At 58.9% G+C, this 22,198-nt stretch overlaps 1 protein-coding gene across 1 annotated transcript; it reads left to right on the forward strand.

Moving 5' to 3' along the window:
• Window positions 1-1,353: 1,353 nt before the first annotated feature.
• On the forward strand, window positions 1,354-19,858 carry ARID3C (AT-rich interaction domain 3C). The gene is made up of 8 exons (XM_054283401.1): window positions 1,354-1,392; window positions 2,024-2,353; window positions 13,760-13,832; window positions 17,465-17,648; window positions 17,857-18,101; window positions 18,389-18,658; window positions 18,839-18,928; window positions 19,716-19,858. Exons 1-8 carry the CDS (start codon window positions 1,354-1,356, stop codon window positions 19,856-19,858), a joined length of 1,374 nt encoding a protein of 457 aa, XP_054139376.1.
• Window positions 19,859-22,198: the final 2,340 nt, after the last annotated feature.

Consider the following 22,198-nt stretch of genomic DNA (forward strand, 5'->3'; position numbering starts at 1 on the left):
GACAGAGACACTTGGCCTTGTTCTGCCCGCGCCACGAAGCCTCTTTGGGCATCCAGGCCACATTACAATCTGACCCCTTTAGCCAGGGGCCAGGCACACACAGCACCTGCCACAAAGATCCCTTCAAAGTCCCAGGCTGGGGGTCATGGATCACACTGCTGTGATACCCCAGCCCTTGAGGGTGGAGCTCAGGATTCAGCACTTGGAGCTTGCCCCGAACACCCCTTTGTGCCTGCACATGGATTGGTAGCATGAACACACACCCACCTCCCCCCAAAAAGCACGTGTGCACACTCCTGCCCCTCCCAACAGAGACTGCACACACCAACAGGTGAACACACAAAACACACACCCCCAAGTTCCCCACAGACACATAGAGGGCATTTATTATTGTCCTATAAGAGCAAACACACACGTGTGTGCACACTGCAGGTGCTCAGCCTCTCTGACAGTGCACGCTGCTTCTCATTTGCGTGTGCACGGTCACTGCTCCAGTGATGGACCCACATTCTCCCCACACACCACCGGGACATACACATCCCTTAAACCCCGGGCACACTCCCGATGGTGTGTGGGGCTCCCACACGTTTAATGCACTCACTTCTCCCACTGTGCACAGGCACAGGGGTGCTCAACACCCTGCTTACACACGCGTGGGGGGAGGCTCATCCATCCCACTACACACACGCAGGCAATGAGCACACACACACACATACACACCTTCTCCCAGCACACGCCAGTATCCACACACACACAGACAGACCCTCTAAAAGGTGCGCGATAGGGGCAGCACCCTCCTACGTGCTGCACAGACCCCTCGCACACCCTCCCTCCTTCACACTCCCTTCTCCTCACACGTCTATGTGTGCACAGCCTGCACACACCCCCCGCACTCCCCTCGTCCAGCACCTCCACACGGGCACACACTGGGGGTCTCCCAGCCCGTTCCGCCCCCGGCCCGGTCCCGCTCCCCCCCGCCGGCTCTCGGCGGGCCCGTGCGCGGCGATCCCCCGGGGCTGCCGTAAGAAGCCCAGCCCTCCCCGGGTGACTCCCTAGACGTGCGCTAGCAAATGGGAGCGGGGAGGGGTGTTGCTGTCTGACTGCCACTTGTTGCAAAAAAAAAAAAAAAAAAAAAAAAAAAAAAAAAAAAAAAAAAAAAAAAAAAGGAAGAAAGAGAGAAAGAAAGAAAAGAGGGGGAAAATCCCACCCACCCTCATCTGCTGCGGAATAAAAGAAATATCGGCGGGCGCGGCGCCATGTGAGCGGCGGGCCGGGGCCGGGACCGGGCGGAGCAGCCGGCCGTGCCCCCCGGGACGGCGGGGCGAGCCCCGGGCGGCGCTCGGAGCCGGCGGCATGGTGGAAAACCCCAGCCTGGCGGCCAAACCCGCCCTGGTGAGGGACGGAGCGGCCGGAGGGGCACCGGAGACGCGGGGGTGCATGGCGGGAGCGGGGTAGGGACACCGCGTTGGACAGGGAGCGGGAGCGGGATCGGGATTCCCGGTGGGAGCGGGAGGGGCGTCCCGGGAGGACAGGGCGCCCGGCAAGACCTTCCGGCGGGATCGGGACGGGGTCCCCGCGGGGACGGGGCGGTGGGGGCTCGGTAGGAGAGGGTTCCCCGTCGGGGCGGATGTCTCCGTTGGGACCGGGGGGCAAGGGGCTCCTCGGTAGGACGCGGTTCCCAGTGGAACTGGGGCGGGAGTCCCACCAGGACACGGGTCCCCAGCGGGATGGAGGAAGGAGGCTCCTCGGGTCGGACCCGTGTCCGGCAGGAGCGGGCACGGCGTCGCCGGCAGGAGCGGGGCTGTGGCGCCGGAGGGCCGGTTCCCCGCGGGGCAGGGTGCCGCGGTCCCGGCGGGGGACGAAGCCCCTCCGGCGGCGGGAGCGGCGACGGCTCCGCGGGCAACTTTCGGGCGAGGCCCCCGGGAGCGGCGGGGAGAGCGGGTGGGGTGGGGGATGCTTCCTCCCTTCCCTCCTCCTCCGCCGGCCCCGGCGGCAGCGCTGAGGCCGTGCTCTGTGCCCGCAGCCGGCCGCCCCGCCGCGGGGGCCGGGGCCGGCGGGGGGGCTGCGCTTGGCCGCCGTGATGGAGAGCCTGCAGCGGCAGCAGGCGGCCCGCCTGGCCCGCGGCCCCGACGGCGCTCCCCGACGGCCCCCGGGGGAGCCCGGCCCCGGCCCCGGGCCGCCGCCCGCCGCTCCCCGCCGCCGCCCGGCCCCCGGCCCGCGCCCGCCGCTCGCCGCTGCCGGGGAGGAGGAGGAGGACGAGGAGGAAGAGGAGGAAGAGGAGGAAGAAGGGGAGCCCCGCGAGCCACCGCCACCACCGCACCACGAATGGACCTACGAGGAGCAGTTCAAGCAGGTAAGGAGGCGTCGCTGCCCCGGCACCGGCTGCTCCCGGCAGGCATCCCCGGTGTCCCCCCAAACTCGCGTTCAGCTTTCCCTGAATGGACAGTCCTTATGCCCCCCACTGCTCCCAAACCCTGTCTGTATCCCACCCCGAAATGAGCAGCACCATGCCCCAGCCCGGACCCACCCTGAGTAGACATCCCCCATATCCCCATTAACCCCCAGACATTATTGCTATCCCACCCTAAATGAAACCCCACCAGTACTGTCCCCAAACCTCATCCTCCCCTAAATGGATACCCCCTGAATGCTCCTCACGTCCCCTATCCCTAAGCCCTGTCCCGTCCTTTAGGCATTGTCATCATCCTGTCTGCTCCCCATCTCCCTGCTACCAAACCCCATTTCAGCCCTGCTTCATGACCCCACCTCCCTCCTTGGTGTCCCCTGTACCTGTCCCCAGGCCCTGCATCATGATAGGGTGTCCTGTGTCCAGGCATCTCCCTGTGCCCACCCTGATCTGTGCTCCATCCTGCTGCCTTCTATAACGAGTAAAACAGCTGACCCCTGTCCATGGGGGATTTACAGAGATGGAAAAGGGCAGGGGCTCTGGTGTGTGGCTACCCCAAGGAGCTGGCGAGCTGTGGAGCTGAGTTGTTGTGTCTCTGCAAGGGCCAGGGTGTATTACAGATGGAGGAAGTAGCGCATACACCCTGTCCCCTCATTCCTGGTGGGTGTAGGGGAGACCCTTCTGCAGCTGGGGACATGGGGAAAGGGCTTCAGGAGCTCGTGTAAAGGATGGAGGAAAAGTCCCCCTGTATTTAATGTGTGTGGATCTCGTCTGAGCCGTGTTGTGCAAGCTCTGGTTTGCACACAGCGGGTGCCTCTGCATGCAGGGGTGTGGGCACGGAGTGCACAGCGCCAGGGCAGGTTTGTGCTCTCAGCTTCCTTGTGGGGGAGAGAGAGGCACAGTGGGTGACAGGGAAGATGTGGTGAGGAGGTGGAACACACAGAGATGTCCCCATAGAGCTGTTGTGTGGCATTTTAGGACGGTGCTGCTCAGGGACAGGAGGATGAGAGCACTTTGGTCTCATCCAGTTCCAGCAGGAGAGCAAGGGAACACCAGCAGGGACCCAACTTTTGGCTGCTGGAGGGGCGTGCTGCTGCCTTTTCTGTTTCAAATTGCCCAACACCTTGTTATTTTGGGGGGCCGGGGCTCATGCCCTGGCTACAAGGCAGCCGGTAGAGATGCAGACAGGGCACGGGCAGCACATTGCCCCCGGCTGTGCCCAGGGATGCTGCCAGAGCCTGGCGCTGCCTTGGAGCAGCCCGGGATGGGTGAGCTGCACAGGCCAAACAGCTCGTCCGGGAAGTGTTACATTACACCCCGCTGCACAGAAAAAGGCTGACTGTCCGGTTCCCGGGGTCAGCCGGGAGGTGGGAAGCAGCTCCTCCCTCCCAGGGAGGCTAGGAAAGCATCCCCGGCATTTCTCGTCCTTCAGCCTCCCGCCCTGCCCCTGTCTGGGGCTGCCCGGCTCCTTGTGCAGGGCAGGAATGCTGTGAACAGTGGGAGAGGGGTGACAGGAGAGGTTGGGGTGCGGGATAAATCCTGCCACAGCTTCCCACGGTGAGAGCTGGCTCGTTCCTTGTTTACTCTCCTTGGGTTTTTTCAACCCTGATTGGAAAAGTGACGGACCCCTCATCTGGAGACCCACGCCTGTGTTTCCCACCTTGTGGCGTGTCCCAGACAGCCCAGAGAACAACGGGATGTCCTTCTGTGGTTTGGAGCAGGCTGCAGTGCCAGCATGCTTTGGGGTCTGCAGGGTGGCTGTCACTGCTGTCCCTCCCCTGGGATCATGCAGGAGGGGACATTCCCCTGCCGGGGTGGGACATGTCCCTGCTGGGTCCTCCACAGCTGCAGGGCTGTGCCTCACCCAGCCTGGGGAACAGGTTCTCCGCTCTCTGCAGGGACTCAGTGGGGAGGGTGGCTGTGCTTCAGCTTTCGGAGGTTTCCCAGGGGTTGGGCTGTGATGCTGTGGGGGAGGTGAGGGGGCAGCGTGTGTCTGTCTGCTGGAAAGCTCTGGGGTAGTGGCAGTGTGGTTGGGAGAGTCCTGGAGCTGGAGAGAGACCCTTGGAGTAGCCAGAACTGTATTTCCCACCAGGACTCCCTGCTTGAAACTACCCAAACCATCATGCTGTCACCCAGGGTGGGATTCAGGGCTTGTCCCTGCTCTCATTATCCTGGGTGGGGGCACAGCTAAGTAAACAGAGACCATCAGATCCAGGCTGTTTGGCAGAAAGTGAGCAGAGAGAGACTTCCCCATCTCTCTGCAGTGGGGATGATGCCTTGATGGGGATAGGGTAGGAGGTTCGTGCAGGACCAGCCCGGGAAGCATTTCCACACAATGCAGTGGTGCTAAAAATGGGAGCAGAGGACGAGGTGGTTGTGGCAAAACCCACCGGGTTAACAGGCAAATGCTGCTTTGCACACAGGAGCGTTTTGGGGAAATATCCCACATGTGTGCTGTAGTTTTATGCGCTTCCTGAGGTGCTGGCTGGGGAGGGGGGGCTGGTGGGACCTTTGCTCTGACTGGGAGCGCTGCTGCAGTGTTAGGAGGCTGAGAGACCCCCTCACCCCTGCCTCTTGCATCAGCCCCCGGCGCCGGTTTATGTACCTTGATAAGGACGCATGGGTAGAGACCTGGGCAAAGGTCTGGGAGGTCTCCACACCCAGGGCTGTCAGGCAGACCCAGCCCTGGGGTGGGGGCTACCAAGTGGGGTGTGATTATGCATTAGCCATGAACCCCAGCTTCCCTAAGGGCTGGGATGCCTCCAGGTTATAATTCTGTGGTGCTGTATTATCTTTGACTTGGAGGGCACGGGTAAGAGCCTGGCATTTCTGGTGCCAAGCTCAGCTCCATGAATTCAGCTTTCCCCCTAGAGAAACCATGCGTATAGACAGGGATGGGTGCGCTGGTTTCCTCCAGTGATAAAAGAACAGCACCAGAACCTGGGGCTTTCTTCTCCATTCCGCAGGGTGGGAGGGACTCAAACATCTGGGCTTTGCATCCAGCTCTCTGTTAGCAGAGTGTTTGCTGGCAGGAGATGCCCTCCCTGCCAGGGCCCCTCTGGCATGTTCACACCCAGCTGTGATTGGGGGGATCAGCACCTCTGAAGCTCCTTCCTCCCTTCCCAGGAGCAGCTGCAGGAGGAGGTGAGCCCCAGCCAGCCCTTTAGGAACTCCAGGGTGTCTGGTAGCCTCAGTGGTTAATTTGGGGGTGGCTGGTTTTGCCAGCAGCTGTTTGCTATTATCCTCAGCCTAACCCTGGAGTGGCCGTTCCTCCTGCCTTGCCTGTCCCTGATGCCAGGAGTTGCCTCTTGCACCCACCCACCTGTCCTTAACATGCATTTAGGGAGGGCTTGCCGGCTGTGATGTGTGCACTCACATCTCAGAGCCTGGAGATGTGTGTGCCCCTGTAGACAAACACCTCCTCGTGACACAGAGGGTCATCCCAAAATGAATGGTGTGCACCCTCCTGCCTCTGTCCCTATTGCTTTCTCCTGTGGTGTTGTCCCTGGGGATGGAGGAAACAGAGTCAGGAATGCTCCAGGAATGGAGGTGGCTGAAGAGGGGGACTCTGAGGAGAGGGTAGTGGTCTCCATGCCACAGTGCCCTCCTCACCGTCAGTGCATCTTCAACCTAAGGGCAGGACCAAGGGCTCCCAGGGCTAAATTAGAGGGTCCTGATTAATCTGCAGAGTCACCGAGGGAGAAATGGACGCATTGCCCCATCCTTGTCTGCCTGGAGGCTTTTCTCCAGCAAACCTGTGAGCAGAGCTGTGCCCCTGATCTGAGACCACCTGCAGCGGGGAGGTGGCATCAGCAGCAAGGGTCAGTGTGCCAATCCCTGGAGCTCCAACAGCTCTGGCAACCCAGCAGCAGTGGAGGGCACAGGGCAGGACAGGGGGCTGCTGGGGTGTGGCTGGAAGGGCACACAGAGCTGTTCTGGGGGTGTGTGTGCCGACAGACCAACCTGAGTGTGTGCATCTGTATAAGTGACATGTAAGTGTGGAGGTGCGTGTGTGTGTGTGTGTGTATGTGGACCCACCTGAGTGCCCCTGTGTGTAGTGATCCCTGTGTGTCTGTATGGATGTACAGGAGCATGCAGAGTGTGTGAAAACCCATGGAAGTGCTGGAATGTGTTTATAGGTCCTTATGAGCACACAGGTGTGCATGGATCCATATGGCTGTGGTTGTGTGTGTGTGTGTGTGCCCACATGAGTCTGAACACACCTATGTTCACCATGTACAGGCACACGTGGGGTGTCCCAGTGTGTTTAGACATCTGCATGCCTGTACCAGTGACACAATCTTGGAATTGCATGGACCTTGAGGCAGGGTTTGAGGGCTAAGCCCCCTCCAAGGCTGCCTCTTGCCCAGCCCACAGTGCTGAGCAGTGGTGCTGGTGCCAGGCACCTGCTCCCATTGCTGCCCTCAGGGCACTTCCGGGCCCCACTGGAGCCTGTGGGATGCTCAGAGCCTCAGAAGCTGCCACAGCACTGTCTTCCAGACAAGGGTCCAAAGGGTTTGGGAGTGGGGCTCCAAGGAGGAGGTGTAAAAACTGGTAGAGAGTGTGAGAATACCCTCAGTGTGGAGGGGAGAGGAGCACCATCAGGAGCTCACACTTCCACCTCCCTCCCCAGCTGCCTCCCTGAAAGCAGATGCCAGTTGAGTCTTTGGGGAAGATGCACCCCCTCATCAACTTGGGCCTCCAATAATCCACTAATTGGGTTAATAATGGAGGTAAATCTCCTGTGCTGCCGGCCAGCTGGGCAGGTCTGCAGCGGGGAGATCGGATCTCAGGTGGTGGAGTCTGGCCTCAAGGGGATGGATGGATGGATGGATGGATGGATGTGTGTGTGTGAAGAGTTTGTAGGGATACATAAGCGTGGACAGGATCTGTGCAGAGGGGGAGCACATACAGGGGCTGTGTGAGTGTGCTTGCTGGGGCTGTTTGTCCAGGGTGAGGGTGCACAAGGAGAGCATGCACACGCGTGTGTGCATCTGCAGAGCAAGCTGCAGTGTGCATGAATGTGCAGAGGCTGAGCAGACTCTGTGTGGGAGCTCTGGAAATCTGTCCCCTGGGGCACAGGGCACCCACTGGAGCTGTCTCTGTTGGTCAGGCTGTGTTCCTCATCATGCCTACAGAGCTCCATCATACTCCAGAGCTTACATCCCGTGTCTGTGGGAGGGCACGAGTGAGAACCAGGCCCCGATGCTCTTTCTGCTCAGGCACACAGCTCTTGCAGTAGCTGAGGCAGGGGCTGGTGTTGCTTTCACAGGGTGTGGTTTGGCGTGGCCACCAACCTTTCCTTCTACATTGTTCCATCCAAGAAATTGCAGGAAGGGGCTGGGGCCAGAGGTGCATGGTGGGGAGAGGGATTGAACAGCCCATGCACACCCCAGGCATGCACACAGCCCTCCGTGGGTGCACCCCATCCTCACACAGCCCCACAGCAGCTGTGTGCCTGCACAGACCTGGTGCTAGAGCCTGCCCTGTGTGCTCACCCACACAAGTACCATGGGGGTGCCTGTCTGTGTCCCCTGGGGACACCTGGGGTGGTGCTGGTCATGGACAGGGTGCCATGGCTCCAGTCATCTAGTAAGGGATTCAAGAGATTGAAGGGATTGAAGGGTGTCTCACAACTCCAGTCACCCATGGAGGGATCAGGGGCTGGGAGGGGGACAGGAATGGAGGGGGAGGCAGACACGGAGAGGAAAGCCAGGATGGAGGGGGAGGCAGTGGCGGAGCAAGCGCCGATGGGTCAGGGAGGTTAACCCGAACAAATCCGCTCATTGACTCCCTGCCTGCTCAGCCATGAACGAGTAACAAGGGCTGACCGTGCGGGACAGCCGGGAGCCGGGAGCGAATGGGACAAGGGGCAGCCCCCGGATGGGACAAGGGGCCTTGAACGCTGCCCGTGGTGGCTCCACACAGCCGTGTGCTTCCTCTGCCTCCAGCCTGTGCGGGAGCCATGCCAGCACCCCCTGCCTCAGTTTCCCCTCCTGCAGAGTGTGTTGAGCAGAAGGCTTGCACAGAGTGCCCCACATCACACCGGGGCCAGGCTGTGGGTGGGGGGCTCTGTCCCAAGGCCAGTGCCTGCCAGCCGAGCTTGCACGGGGCTGGGTTAATGTTTGCAGCAGGCAGGCAGCCCTCCCGGGAGCGGCGGCAAGGGGGGTTCTAATGACCTGCCGGATCCGCCGCATTATCAGCGCTGATTAAACCTGCCTGCTCTATAAAGCGCCGTTAAATATTAAGCGTGATGACAGGCTTTGAGGGGAGCCACGGCGCTGGGAGAGGTCCCCACACAGAGGTGTCTGGCCACGCTGGTGGGGTGGCTGCTGGGGCTGGTGGGATGTTGGGATGGGTGGGCACCCTGCACCCCTCGGGGCTGTGGGCCCAGCGGAGCAGCGTGCCCCACGAGCCAGCGCTGCCTTCCTTCCAATGCAGCCGGCCGTCCCGGCACGGCCGTCCCGTAACCATTAACTTATTAACAACTGGTGGAAGAGGAGAGTGGTGGCTTGCAAGGTCAGGGGGTGGTTTGTGCCTGGCGGGGAGTGAACTGCCCCCCAGCTCTGGCTGTGGGGACGGGGGAGGGAGCTGCAAACCCTTAGTTTGTTGTGTGGGCCCCATGGCAGGGAAGGCTCCAGCTGTGGATACTGGTGGGATCCCTGAACCCCAGTGTGCTCAGGGCGGTGCCTCGACTGGGAATGGCCAGATCCTGTGATTTTCTGCAGGGTAAACTGAGGCATGCCAGCAGGGCACAGGGGAGGACACACCAGTGTCTGGGTGCTCGGCTGTGCGCCAGCCATCCTCCTCAGGAAGGATCTCAGAGGCAGCAGTCGAGCTCCAGAGAGGTGCAGTGACTCCAAAACAGTGCCTCAGCAGTCAGCCACCCGTGGTGTGTGGCTGGGGGGTGCAGGGAGGTGAGCATTACCTGGGCGTGCTGCGTGAACAGTGGCCAGATGGAAAAATTAGCAGTGTGGCTAATCAATGTGGTGGATATTAAGGAGCTCAGGGCTGGGGTGTTTGCGTGGTGGGGGGGAGCTGAGCAGGGTCTAGGATCGATACAGCTCATATTAAGTGGATTAAATCCTGGCTGCTGATCTGAACCCTCGCTGCCAGCAGGAGGTGGCAGCTGAGCAGGGACTGTGGGGGTCCCACTGAGATCATTTCTCTTGGCAGCAGGGCCAAGGGGGGACTGTGTGGGGACACACCAGGGCAAGCTGAAGTGCCTGGCGGGTGGCTTAGCACCTCATTGCATCCTTCCTCTGTCTAGTGTGTCAGCTAGGCTAAGGGGACCCAAGCTTCATCTCTAGAAGCCCTCCTGGCTTCCGGAAAGTCATGTCCTGGGTGAATGAATGGTGTTAACAATGTTACTTAATCGTGGGGGGGAGGAGGAGGAGGAAGCACAAGGCCTATTCACGTCCTGTTAATAAACCATGTTCGACCCACTGACCTTTAACCTGCCTGACAGGCCCCGTTATCCCCATCCCGTAAGGAATATAGATGTCGCCATGGCAATGGGATGACAGGAGGGAGCAGGTCCCAGAGCTGCACCCAGCGTGGGGTGTGGGATGAGGACACACGGAGCCAGTCCTGCAGCAGCACCCAGCCAGCAGGGCCAGGTGGAGCTGGGGTGCTGCTGCTGGGGTCCCAAAGCCAGTGGGGTGGCCAAGCATGGACAGGTCCCCGAGGCTGGCAGAGCAGGGCTGCGCTGCACACCGGCGGGATATTGATCCTGGGGCTTGACAGTTTAATACTTCCGTTTATAGAGGAATATAGTTACATCGATGGCGTTAAATGAGTTACTAATTATATCAATACAAACACGATTAAAAGGGTCCTTGCTCATAGGTCACCACAAGCAGGAGCCGCTGGTTGTGTTGCACAACTGCCCCTGGGCAAGGCTCAGACCACTGCTCAAAGGCACATGGCAGGGGGGTGCTCTGTGGGGTCAGGGGTGCCCATCCATGTGGAGAGCCTGTCTGCGGCTATGCAGGCATGTGTGGGACTGTAAATCCCCTTCTGGAGTTCTGTGTTCCTGTTCAGGGCTCTGTGCGCCCATCTGGGCTTGTGGATGCACGTACAGGGTATATATGTCTGTTTGGGGCTGTGCACGCATGTATGGGGCTCTGTTTGCCCATCTGGGGCTGTGCACGCATGTATGGGGCTCTGTTTGCCCATCTGGGGCTGTGCATGCCCAGCTGGGATTTGTGTGTGCTGTCAGGGTTGTGCTTGCCTGTCTAGAGTCGTGTGTTCCGTTCTGGGGTTGTACACGCCCCTCCAGGATTGTGAGTGCCTGTCCAGAATTGTGCATGTATATGTGGGGTTGTGAGTGCCTTTCTGGTGTTGTGTGTTCCATTCTTGGATTGTGGGTGCACATACAACAACGTGCATGTTCCATCTGGGCTGTGCATGCACATTTGGAGTGCGTGCCCAGGATGTGTGTATGGGGTTGTGGATGCTCCTGCAGTCTGGAGTGTGCCCATGGAAGTCTGGGGGCACACCAGATTGCTGTACCTGCCCATGAGAGGCTGTGCACTTCCAGACGTGGCTGTGTGTGCCTGTGTAGGGATTTGTGCCCCTGTGGGTTGCGTGTGCATGTGCATCACAGGCTTTTCCACACTCCTGTGATGTTCTACGTGTCCCTGCAGGGCTGTGCGCACCAATGCAAGGTTGTGCAGGATTGTACATGCCCATTCCACTTTCTGTGTGGCACGAGGGGGATCTGTGTCCCTGTACAGGGTTGTGCCTATGCTTATGTGGAGCTGTGCAATGCCCACAAGGGGCTGTGCACGCTCCTGTGGGGTCGAGTAGACCCACACAAGGCTGTGCACGCTTGTGGGGTTGTGCAAGCCTGGATGTAGTTGTGCATGCCTGTGTAGGGTTTTCTGTGCTCACATGGGCTTGTGCACCCCCATGTGGGATTCTGGCAGCCCATGTGGGGTTGTGCACACCCAGGTGAGGCATGTGTCCATGCACAGTGACTGTGTGTGACCCAGGAGATCTCTTCTTCAGCCTGGGCATCCCCAAATCCCAAGGAACACCCCGTGCATCCCAGGTGTACCCAGGGGCCATGCCGACTTGTCCCCAGTTACTCAGCTCCACTCTCATCTCCACTTAAAAGCTGACCTTTGCTCCCCGTTTGATGTAATGTGTTTTTGCATCTCAGTGCCCCACAGATAAAAGGTTAGAGGTTAATAAACAGTGGAAAAACAGAACCTGTCCCTTGGAGGTCACACCTGTTTTGGGGGCTGGAGTCAGTAGCGGCCTGCTCTAGGGGGGAATCCTGCCTGCATCCATGGGAGGGGAAACACGAGTGGCACCCAGGGCAGAGGTGTGTGGGTGCTGAAGCCCATCCACTAGGTGACCCTCAGGAAGGCCATGGCTTCACCTTGCAGTGGGATGAGTGGTAGTTGCCAGTTCTGGGGGTTTGCCCCTGCCTTGACAAGCCAGATGTCAGGGGATGTCAAAGCGCTTGGTGTGGAGGCCTTCCAGAGGCAGGGACAGGCAGGAAAATGCAGGCAAAGCCTCCTGACACAGCCTTCCTGGGGCTGAAATCAAAGCAGCCTCCTGGAGCTCTGCTCAGAGCCTGACCTAGTTACTGCAGTCAATGGTTCAGGGACCTCCTGGAAAAGAGCAGGTGATGGGGAGCGAGGAAGGGAACACTGCGGTGGAGAGGGACACAGCACTGGTACCCAGGGTCAGGGCACTCCAGGAGCGCCCAGCTACAAGGAGGGGATAGGTAAGTGGGATCCAGAGAGTGGAGAAGCAGTGCAGAAGGAGCTCCATGGAGCAGGCACTCAGCACCTGTGGGCAGGGTGGGAGTCTGGCAGGTGTACCCCTAGATAAAGTTAGGGACAGGCAGTTAGCACCCATCTGTCTCTGACAAGGGACAGGCAGCTGGCACCTGAGTTAGACAGGGGACTGTGTTAGGTGTGTCTATTCAGTGGTGTGAACCATGGGGTCTGTAGAAGCATCCTCACATCCCTGTAGGTCCCCACATTCCCCCATCCCCACATCCCACATCTCCATGTCCTCAAAGTCTCTACACCCCACATCCCTACATTCCCATGTGCCTGTATGTGTGTCCCCATTGCATCCCTGGATCACCCCATCCCCGTGTCCCCTGAATCCCTGCAGACCCATATCCCTACATTCCCGTATCTCTGAATTCATGTGTCCCCACGGCATCCACCCCCATCCCCACATCCCCCTGTGCCTGCAGCCTGACGACCCTTAAGCATAGCTCCCTTTATCTGTCTGGTGAGTAATGTTCTGTGTGGAGCGGGGTAGTGCTCCCTTCCTATTGTTTTTTAACAGCCTTTCCCAGCACAATTGTTTTTTAAACGACTCTATTTTGTGCCTGACTTTGTTTTCCAGCTTGCATTTCTTTGTATACGTTTTGGAAATCCATTCTGGACTGCTGAGTTTTGTTTCTTTTCAATGGCTTTAAATTCTTGCCGGGCTTGCTGGGAGGAATTGGTGTCTATAGTGTCTTCGATTGGTGCTAATTTTTCCTTCATGTGCTCTGACTTTTACTGCTGGGCCATCGATCTGGCAGGCTCCAATTTGTCATGGTCACTCAGGCGCTGTGCTGGAATCAGGCGAGCCCGGCTTTCACAGGGATCCAGCACTTGGTGTCCCTGCTGTAGGGGCTCCACTCACCTCCCCAGTGCTGTCCCTCAGCTCAGGCTGTGTCCGTGTGTCCAGACCATCCACCATAAGTGTCTTCACAGCCACACATGTTTGTGTCTGTGCAATCCTGGGCACATGGCAGCCCCAGCACTTGCAGCTCCCTTGGTAGTACCCAGGGGTACGGTCAAGCCAACTTTTCCTTCCCCAGGGTGGAATCATCCCCCACTGTTCATATGGGCTTGTGTTCCTGTGAGGAATGAGGGGTGATGAGGATGCTGATACCATGCTGGGGCTTGGGAATACCAACACTTGGCAGTGCCAGAGCAGAGCTGAGCATCCTGATCCCGAGCTCCTGTCTGGGGCTTGGGGTTTGCTGATGTTTCTGGGCTGTGATTCTTGCATCTAAGAGGGTGAGGGGCCAGACAGACTGAGGCACAGAGCCAGCCTCTCTGCAGCAAAGATTCAGAATAGTCATTGGTCTGTGGGGAGCCCATGTCAGACCCGAGGCACAGGGAGAGCCCACACCCAGGCAGAGGATGTGTCAGGGGATTCTGTTAGGGGTGCACAGAAAGCCTCTTGTTGCTGGCAGGGCAGGCAGGTGGAGCCAGGGGTGATGCCAGGTTCTGGCACAGGCTGTGCTCAGCCCCAGGCACTGCTCCCCTCCCCATTCTCACCTGCATGTGCTGGAAGCACTGATCCCTCTCTCTCTCCTGCCTCCAGCTCTATGAACTGGATGAGGACCCGAAACGCAAGGAATTCCTGGATGACCTCTTTGGCTTCATGCAGAAGAGAGGTAAAGGTGGGCGGATGGGGTGGGTGCCACTGCCACCCCTGCCTCGGCTGCTGGTGGGGGGCTCATGGTGTGTTGTTCTCAGGCTCTGAGCTGCTCCAGGTCTCTGCAAATCCCTCAGGCAGGTGTTGTGGTGCTCCCCCTGGGCCTCCCCCACAACCCCAGGCTGGGGCATCTGTCCCAGATATCCCATTATGGATGCCCAGCAGGGATGCCCGCTGGAAACACCTGGTGGGGGTGTCCATTAACATACCCCCTTGGTGACAGGCATTGACAACACCCCTTAATGATGCCCATTAGCAGTTTTCAGGACGTTTTAGGGATGCCCGGTGGGAATGCCCTTGGCAGTGCCCTTTAGAGCTTCTTGTGCAGCGCCTGGTGAGGATGCCCACCATCAGCATCTCAGTGATTTGCGGAGTGGGGCCGGCAGTCCAGGCAGCGCCGGGCACCCAGGGGTTAAGGGCTCGCCAGCCAACCCATCCTCATCGGAAATCTTTGCTATCGGCATGGGGAGCCGAGCTGGCTCCCTGGGACTCGATAAATGCTTTAACCTTCGCCCTCCCCGGCCGGGCCTGCGACAATTAAAAGTTGCCGAGCGCGGGCGTGTGGCCGGCTGTATTAATTAGAGCCTTTTGCTGGTGTGTGGATTAATGAACAAGCCGCTCGATAGCCAGTAAACCCCAGGCAGAGGTTAATGCTGAGCTAATTAACGGGGAAAGGCTGAGGGGGGTGCAGGAGCTTTGGGGCTGGCTGTGCATGGGGTGAGGGAGGGCAGAGGGGGCAGTCACCTGCATGCCCTGCACACTGGAAGGGTGGTGAGGGTGCCCACCTGGCTGTGGGGCTGCAGAGATTGACTTTTGGGTTGGGCTGGGACACCACAAACCTGTTGCAGACACGGGAGTGTGGTGAGTGGCTGGCACGGCCAGAGGGCTCACCCTGGGGCCAGCTGTAGGTTGTGGGTGGGCTGGGTGCTGCCCCATGGGTGCCCCCTGGCCCTGGTGCAGAGCTGTGGGGAGTGAGTGGGAGCATCAGCACTGCCTCGGCCCTCCAGCATCCATCAGCTGCAAGATTCATGGGCTGTTCTGCAGCTTCATTATCTCTCTCTCTCCAGAGCTAATTAACTCCCTCGCTGTTGGGGCCGGGGCTAATTAAGTAAGTGCCTGCTGGTGTGGGGAGGAGGGAGGGAGCCTAATGCTTCCTTGACAGTGCTGCTCCACATCCCTCTGTGTCTGGATGTCCCACTCCTGTGCCCTCCATCCCTTCTGTCCTGCCTCTCCTCTGAGTGGGGGCCATCCCCCTGGGCAGGACAGGCAGGGTGTGGGTGCACAGGTGCAGGTGTGCAGGGATGGGTGTGCATGAACCTTTTGGAGGAGACAGGGATTTTGGACTGGGGTACCAAAGAGAAAGGGGACAGAAGGGCTGAGAGGCAAGGACAGCATCCCAGGGGTCATCAAGAGCTGGGTAAGAAGCAGCACCTGAGAACCACTGCAGGTGCAGCTGGGGCACCCAGAGGTGCATGGGCAGGGGACTGTGACACCCAGGCTGTGTCCCCAAGGTCTCCAGGAGGGATTGATGTTCACAGAGTGAGCCCTGCTGAAAGGGACTGCATCCCACCTGCTGTCTGTTGGGACTGTATCAGCCCTGACATTTGTCAGCAGAGTGGAAGATTTGTAGGGCTGAAGAATGGGTTGGGGGGCAGACGTTCTGAGGCCAGCCCATGGCACAAGGGCACAGCTGGCCCTGGTGGCTCATGGAGGCCATGCCACCACCACCATCAGACACAGGCAGTGGGGCAGCTCATAGTCGTGCCCCAGCTTTTGTGGCACCTCAAAGGCAGTAATCAGGGACAGAAGGGAGCTATTTCTACATTTACTACTACTATTTCTACATCTACTTACTGGGGTCTGCAGCCCCCCCCCCCCCCCTCCATTTCACCACCAAGCTGCGTGCCCTGCTGATAACATGGGGCTATTAATCAATCAAGGTGCTAATTGCAGCTCCACAATGGCTGCATCACCTCCCTGGGCTTTTGTGGCCTTCTCCCTGGCTGGGGCTGGGGCCATCACTCTGTGGGGATGCAGACAGGTGCCTTTGTCAGTGGGACAGGCATCAGCCACACACTCCACACAGCCCTGAGATTAATGGTGAGGTACTTTTGTAAGTCACCAAGGCTGGAGATGGGAGAAGAGGAATCCATGGGCCATTGGCTAGGGGCTGAGACCCTGAAAACTCACTGTTGTGGGGGTGAGGAAGAGCCCTCAAACTGGCCCCCGAGGTGATGGTCTGGTGCCAGCAGCCCTGAGCAGAGCTGGTGAGCTGCTGACAGCAGATGTCAAGTCAATATCTCTGCCTTTCTCCCAGGAGGATAAACTCCTCTCCCCCTTCCCGACCTGGTGAACAACACAGACACACACAAAAAAAAAAGTTAAATGAACTCAGTAAAAGAATAAAAAGAGCTCATTTTTCAGGCTTATGTGAAGAAGCCAAGCCAATATCAGGGCCATAAATTAGGGATGCTGGAGGATGGCGGTGAATGACGGCTTCGTTTGAGGGGCGAAGCGCAGTCGTGACAGCCTCCCTGGGCCAAATGGATGGCTTTCCAATACTGCCTGTGCCCCGCCACCTCGCAGGAGGAATAAATAGGGGATGGAATGGCACAGGATGGAACAGGGTGGGATGGGATTTGGTGCTTGTCCCTCCTCTGCCCAGCTTCCAGCAAATGCCCAGACCATCATCCCAAGGAGGCATGGAGCACAGCAAGGCTGTGAGTTTATTGGGGGTGCTGAGAAAGTGGGGAGGGGTTTTTAGCCAGCCTTGGTGGCTGTGGAGACCATGCTGATCTATATTGAGCTCACAGAACCCTGGTGAACCCATGTTCCCCATAGCCTCGTAAAGGAGGATGATGGTGGGGCACCAGGCATCAGGGTCTCTGCTGAGGGCAGTTGAAGAGGATTTGGGGTCAGGTTTCTTGAAGAGAGGCACTAAAGTTCTTTAAGCAGAGGAAACTTTTGGGGCCATCTGTAGGGTTAAGAGGTTTTTCAGGAACTCTTTGAAAGTGTCTGGAGCTGGAAGAGAAAACCTCTCCATAGAGAGATAGTGGGGTGAGTGCTCCCAGAAGGGTTGTGAGGATCTTCCCTCCTCAGAAAGGTTATAGGATGGGTCCCTTTTTAAAGTGTACAGGGAGTCTCTCTTTATGGGGCTCTGAAAGAGCATTACAGAGTGAATCATTCTAGGATGCTCTGAGAGATTTCATAGATTGGTGCTGTACAGATTGCTCTGAGAATTGTAGGGAGACAACCTTATCTAAGGGTGTCTGGAGGGGGTACTTTGCCCATCCCACTGAGGCTCCATATCCCAGATGAGAGCATACCCAGCTACACTGACAGCTCCATCAGAGGTGACCCTCTGCCAGCATGCTGAGGTCTCCCCTGCTTTTTGGCCACTCTCCCAGGCACTCTAGGGTCCTACCTGCATGCCAGGTGCCCATGGGTGCTCACCTGGGCATGGAGAGATGTGCCTCCCATTGTGGGTACCTGCAGTGACAGTGGGGGCAGGATGGGGGCTGTGATCCCAGGTGCAAAGGGCCCTGTGGGCAGCCCCCCACACCCTCTTGTGTCTCTGTGTGCCTCTGGAAGGAACACCAGTGAATCGCATCCCCATCATGGCCAAGCAAGTGCTGGACCTGTACACGCTGTACCAGCTGGTGACAGACAAGGGTGGCCTGGTCGAAGTCATCAACAAGAAGATCTGGCGGGAGATCACCAAGGGCCTCAACCTACCTACCTCCATCACCAGTGCTGCCTTCACCCTCCGCACACAGTGAGTGCCTGGCAGCATGGCAGGCGGGGAACACCTCTCCCGGGACACCCTCTGGCTCAGATGTCCCAGAGCCCTGGATGGGGTCGGACATGGAGTACCACAAAAGTGGTTGGAGGGCTCTGCTCCTTCCCAAGGGCTCTTTGCTTAGCACAGGGCAGGCTGGGAGGTGCACGGCCGTGGATCTCCCCCTGGCTCTCTCCCCATGCAGATACATGAAGTACCTGTATCCCTACGAATGTGAGAAGCGGGCGCTCAGCTCTCCCGGAGAGCTCCAAGCTGCCATCGACAGCAACCGTCGGGAGGGGCGCAGGCAGACTTTTGGCACGGCACTTTTCAACTACTCTCCAGCCAGCACCCCAACCCTGCTGGGCACCCCCAAAATGCCTCTGCCAGCTCTTAGCATCTCCACTCACAGCTGTGGCCAGCTCAGCCAAGTGCACAGCATTAAGAAAGGTGGGTGAGGATCCTGTCTTCCTAGAGATGGACACTGCTGCAGCAGCAGGGATGTTTCCCTGTCAGCTGTAGCCCTTTTTGCTGAGGGAAAATAGGAACAATGTTGTTCTTTTAGTCCCTTTCAGGGTGTGAAACCTGTGTATTTTCTCTGGCTTTAGAGAAGGAGTTGGGATGTTGGGAGTGGTGGCCTGGCCTACCCCATTGCTGGTGGGGTGGAGTTGGCACCACTGGGGATGGTGAGGTGGCGTGGTGATGAGGGACCCACTGAGCTCTCTTGGTCATTGCAGAGGACGGAATGCTGGCAGCATCAGTGCCGGGGCGCATTGCTATCCCAGTGGGACTGGCCAGCCACCATCTCACAGCAGCCCAAGCAGCAGCTGCCTCACAGGCAGTGGTGCTGGAGCAGCTGCGGGAGAAGCTGGAGACAGGGGAGCCCCCAGAGAAGAAGGTGGCCCTGACTGCAGAGGAGCAGCAGCGGCTGGTGCAACACGCGCTTCAGCACAACCTCCTGGCCATGGCCTCCCAGTTCCCCATGAACATCAAGATCTCCAACCGAGGTAAAGACATGCAACACCTCAGCCTTGGCCATCCCGTTCTCTGGCATCCGAGGTGGTGGCAGCAGCAGCCACTGGAGAGGAGTGTGGATGCCCATAGGGACTGCGTCCCGGCTTATCTGTCTCGGACAGGTTCTTGTTTCTGTTTCGCTTAACACTCATATTGGTATTTCCTTTCCCCAGATGACAGACAGGAGACCGCATTGAACCTGTCCACCAACAGCATTAGCAGTATCAACATGTCAATAGAAATAAATGGAGTTGTCTACACAGGTAAATAGAAGGGCCGCTTGGCCCGTGTAATTGCGGCCAGGAAATCCAATAACTTATAGCCACTGCCTGGCCAGCAAGTCCTTCCTTCAATCTGATGTCTTTACTATAAAATCCATCGTAATGAAGTGGCAGGGCTTGGGGAGAGGGGGCAGGAGGAGGAGGGGGTTGACAAGGATGGAAATTGACCCAAAGCAGGTGCTAGCGATGAAGGGCTAAAGTGGGGGGGAATAGATGGACAGACTCTGGCTGAGAAGTGACCCTGCACCTAAGGTCATTCCACACCCCAGGGTCCCAAAGGCAGGGCTTGGATTTGTGGTCAGCCCAAAGCTTGTGTGCCCAGAGGGTCTCTGGCTGAGTGTGGGGCTTGGCTGATTGCAGAACATGGTGCACAGAAAGATGTTGGGGTGCTTTGGTGGAGCAGAGGATCCTTTGTGGTGCCAGTGTGCACCCCAGATCCCTATCCCATGCTCCCCAGATCTATGCCTGTCCTGCTGAGAGACCCCACAATTAAAATCAATGGTTTTGCCTTCAGAATTTAAATATTTAATGAGCAGGAAAGGTCAGGGCTAAGCCTTATGTGGCGCTGCCAGCTAAGAGGGCCCTGGGCCACCTCACAGGCTGCCCCATGCAGGCAAGGATGACTGGGTTGGGGGAGGCACCACAAGTGATGACAGGGCTGAAGCCCCATGAGTCTTTGTCCCACCCTCCCCAGCCTGGGTGCTGGGAGCCAGGTGAGTCGATCCTCCACCCCTGGGCTTGCCCTAACCTGCTTGTTCTTGTCCCCCAGGTGTCCTATTCGCCCGCCGGCCCTCAGCCACCCTGGCACCTGGTGGAGGGAGCACCCAGACCCGTCCAAACCCCATGCCTGCCCCAAACCCCCTGCTCCCAGCGTCCTCCCAAAGCCACACTCCCACTAGCACCTCGCTGTAAGGCAGATGTGCCCCCACCCTGACAGCAGCTGGGGGTGCCCAGAGTCTGGGGGACTGAGCTGTGGGACCCAGCTGGACCACCTGGGTGGGATGGGCAACCCAAAGGTGCCTCTTGCTGCAATACTGAGCTGTGTCCATGCAAGGCTGTGGACACTCACGCGGGCCCTTTTGTCCCTTATCCCCATGTGTGCCCTCTGACACACACACACACACACACACACACACACACTCACACACACACACATTCCTTCCCAAGGCACCACCCCCAGGTGACCGTCCCATACATCTCCTGCTGCCCTGATGCCTGGGGGACCCCCGGGACCTGCATGCTGCATCCCCTACATCCTGCAGCCCCTAACCCACCTCGCTGCACGCACTGCTGCCCCTTTACACCCCTCAATGCATACACTGTATCCCCTGCACACACCCTTGGTGCCCACGCTGCCTCTCCCTACGCACCCTCCGTGCAAACACTGCAGGCATGATATGTGCAGCCCCTATAAATTGTAGCCCCTATGCACTGCAGCCCCGATATACATACTGCACCCCCTGCCCACTGCAGACACCCCTACCCAGTCCTCCTGTGCTGCCTGGGCTTGCTGTCCCTGCCCTGAGACACCCCAGGGTGGTGGCATCTCAGCCCCCCAGGTCCTCAGCTCAGGGGGATCACCCTGGGGGGGGCAAATAATGGGGATATTGGTGGGAATGGTGGGGGTGAAGCTTATTGGGGTGTGGCTGGGGTTGGGGGTTTATGTCGGGGAGGGCAGGGTTGCCCAGCAGAGCCCCCCCCACCACCAAAGAGACTGCCTGGGTGCCAGGGTCCCCAGATGGGTGACAGGGGGAGAAGATGGCACTCTGAACTACCTCGTTGGGGCTGGGCAGGCGCCTCCTCCTCCTGCGTGTGCCCCAGGGTGCCAAAGCAGGGGAGCATGGAGTGGTGCTCTCCTCTACCTCAGCGCGGGGGCTCGCGGCTCCGGCTGCTCCCTGCGCTCCTGCCGCGGCCGTGACTCCATCTGACTATTAAAGGAAACAAACTCCTGAACCAAACCGCTGCTGAGGCTTGTGTGCAGGGCATGGTGCCACCCATGCTGCAGGGCCCAGTTTGGAGGTGCAGGACACCCCAACATGCTGGGGTAACACCTGTGGTGCCTGAGGTTTCATGGCCCACCGTGAAACCTCAATTTTGGGGAGCTCTGAGTTGCAAACGGGTGCCCTATGCCCACCAGATATGGGCTGGATCAGACAGGGCACCAACTCCAGCTGTGCCAGCCAAGCTGTGGGGCTTGCCCCCATGAGCCCCCAGTGGCAGCTCACCCATGGGTGGGCATCCTGTTAGGCTGCTCTGTGCCAGGAAAGGAAACATGACCCTGGAGCTGCTGAGACCATGTCCATGGGGCTGTCGGGTTGGACCTGGTGAGATGCCAGCAGTGATACACCAGCCTGGCACCTGAGCAGTGTCCACAGAGGACACAGGTGACCGTGGTGGAGCTGAGAGGCACACATACATGTGGGTGGTCACTTGTGCTCCCTTGTACAAACTCAGTGGCATGCACATGCAGACTGTCACACTCAGGCTCGCACATGGGCTTCCACACGTGTGCAGACACCTATACATTTGAAGAGGCACAGAGGACTCCCGTGGGGACAGAAACTCCTGTTTGAGTCCCCCCCTTGGGTCAGACTCGGACCCCTGGGGACACCTAGCTTCCCAGGGACAGCCGCAGTTCCTCAGGTACAGCCCCACCTCAGCCCTTCGAGGACAGCCCCCAGTCCTCCGGGAGCAGCCCCAGCCCCTCGGGAGCAGCCACAACCCAGAGTCCCGCCGACATTTCTAGGGCAAGGGGGGACCCCAGCCCGGACCCCGAGCCCACCCGGGGAGCGGTGTCGCTGTCCAGGGTGCTGCAGCAGCGCTGCCGGCCCCAGACCCAGCCTCGGGACACGGGGGTGACACGGAGGGTCGGGGTGTCACGCTGGGAGGGCATGGGGGTGACACAGAACCCCTGCAGAGGAGGATGGTCTGGCGGGTCCATCCCTGTGTTCCGGCCACCGGGGATGGAGGAAGGCTCATGAACAACAAGGAGTGTGTGCGTGTGTGTGGGGGCTGTTTGTGAGTGTACCAAGCAGAGCTGGAGTGGGATTGATGCAGCCTTAATTGGGGTCTCGTGTCCCTTTGCACTGCTGTGAAGCGCTGGCCGCGGCTCATCGAGCAGCGCAGCCCCAGGGAGCCGGCAGGGCACATGCGGGCCTGCGTCCCCACTCATTACCGGGCTCCGAGGGTGATGTGCGCTTCCGTGCTCCCTGGGGAGCTCGGGGACACGGCTGCTGTCACCTGAGCAACCAG

Source organism: Melozone crissalis, unplaced genomic scaffold, assembly GCF_028551555.1.
Source record: "Melozone crissalis strain CALT ecotype California unplaced genomic scaffold, PUWL_Pcris_2 ptg000036l_1, whole genome shotgun sequence".
Classification (NCBI taxonomy): domain Eukaryota; kingdom Metazoa; phylum Chordata; class Aves; order Passeriformes; family Passerellidae; genus Melozone; species Melozone crissalis.

Excerpts from the sequence above, each read along its gene's own strand:
- ARID3C (XM_054283401.1), top strand. The coding sequence starts at position 1,354 with ATGGTGGAAAACCCCAGCCTGGCGGCCAAACCCGCCCTG. Across the intron at positions 13,833-17,464 it reads TGGCTTCATGCAGAAGAGAG|GAACACCAGTGAATCGCATC; the intron begins GTAAAGGTGGGC and ends TGCCTCTGGAAG. Across the intron at positions 18,102-18,388 it reads AGTGCACAGCATTAAGAAAG|AGGACGGAATGCTGGCAGCA; the intron begins GTGGGTGAGGAT and ends TGGTCATTGCAG.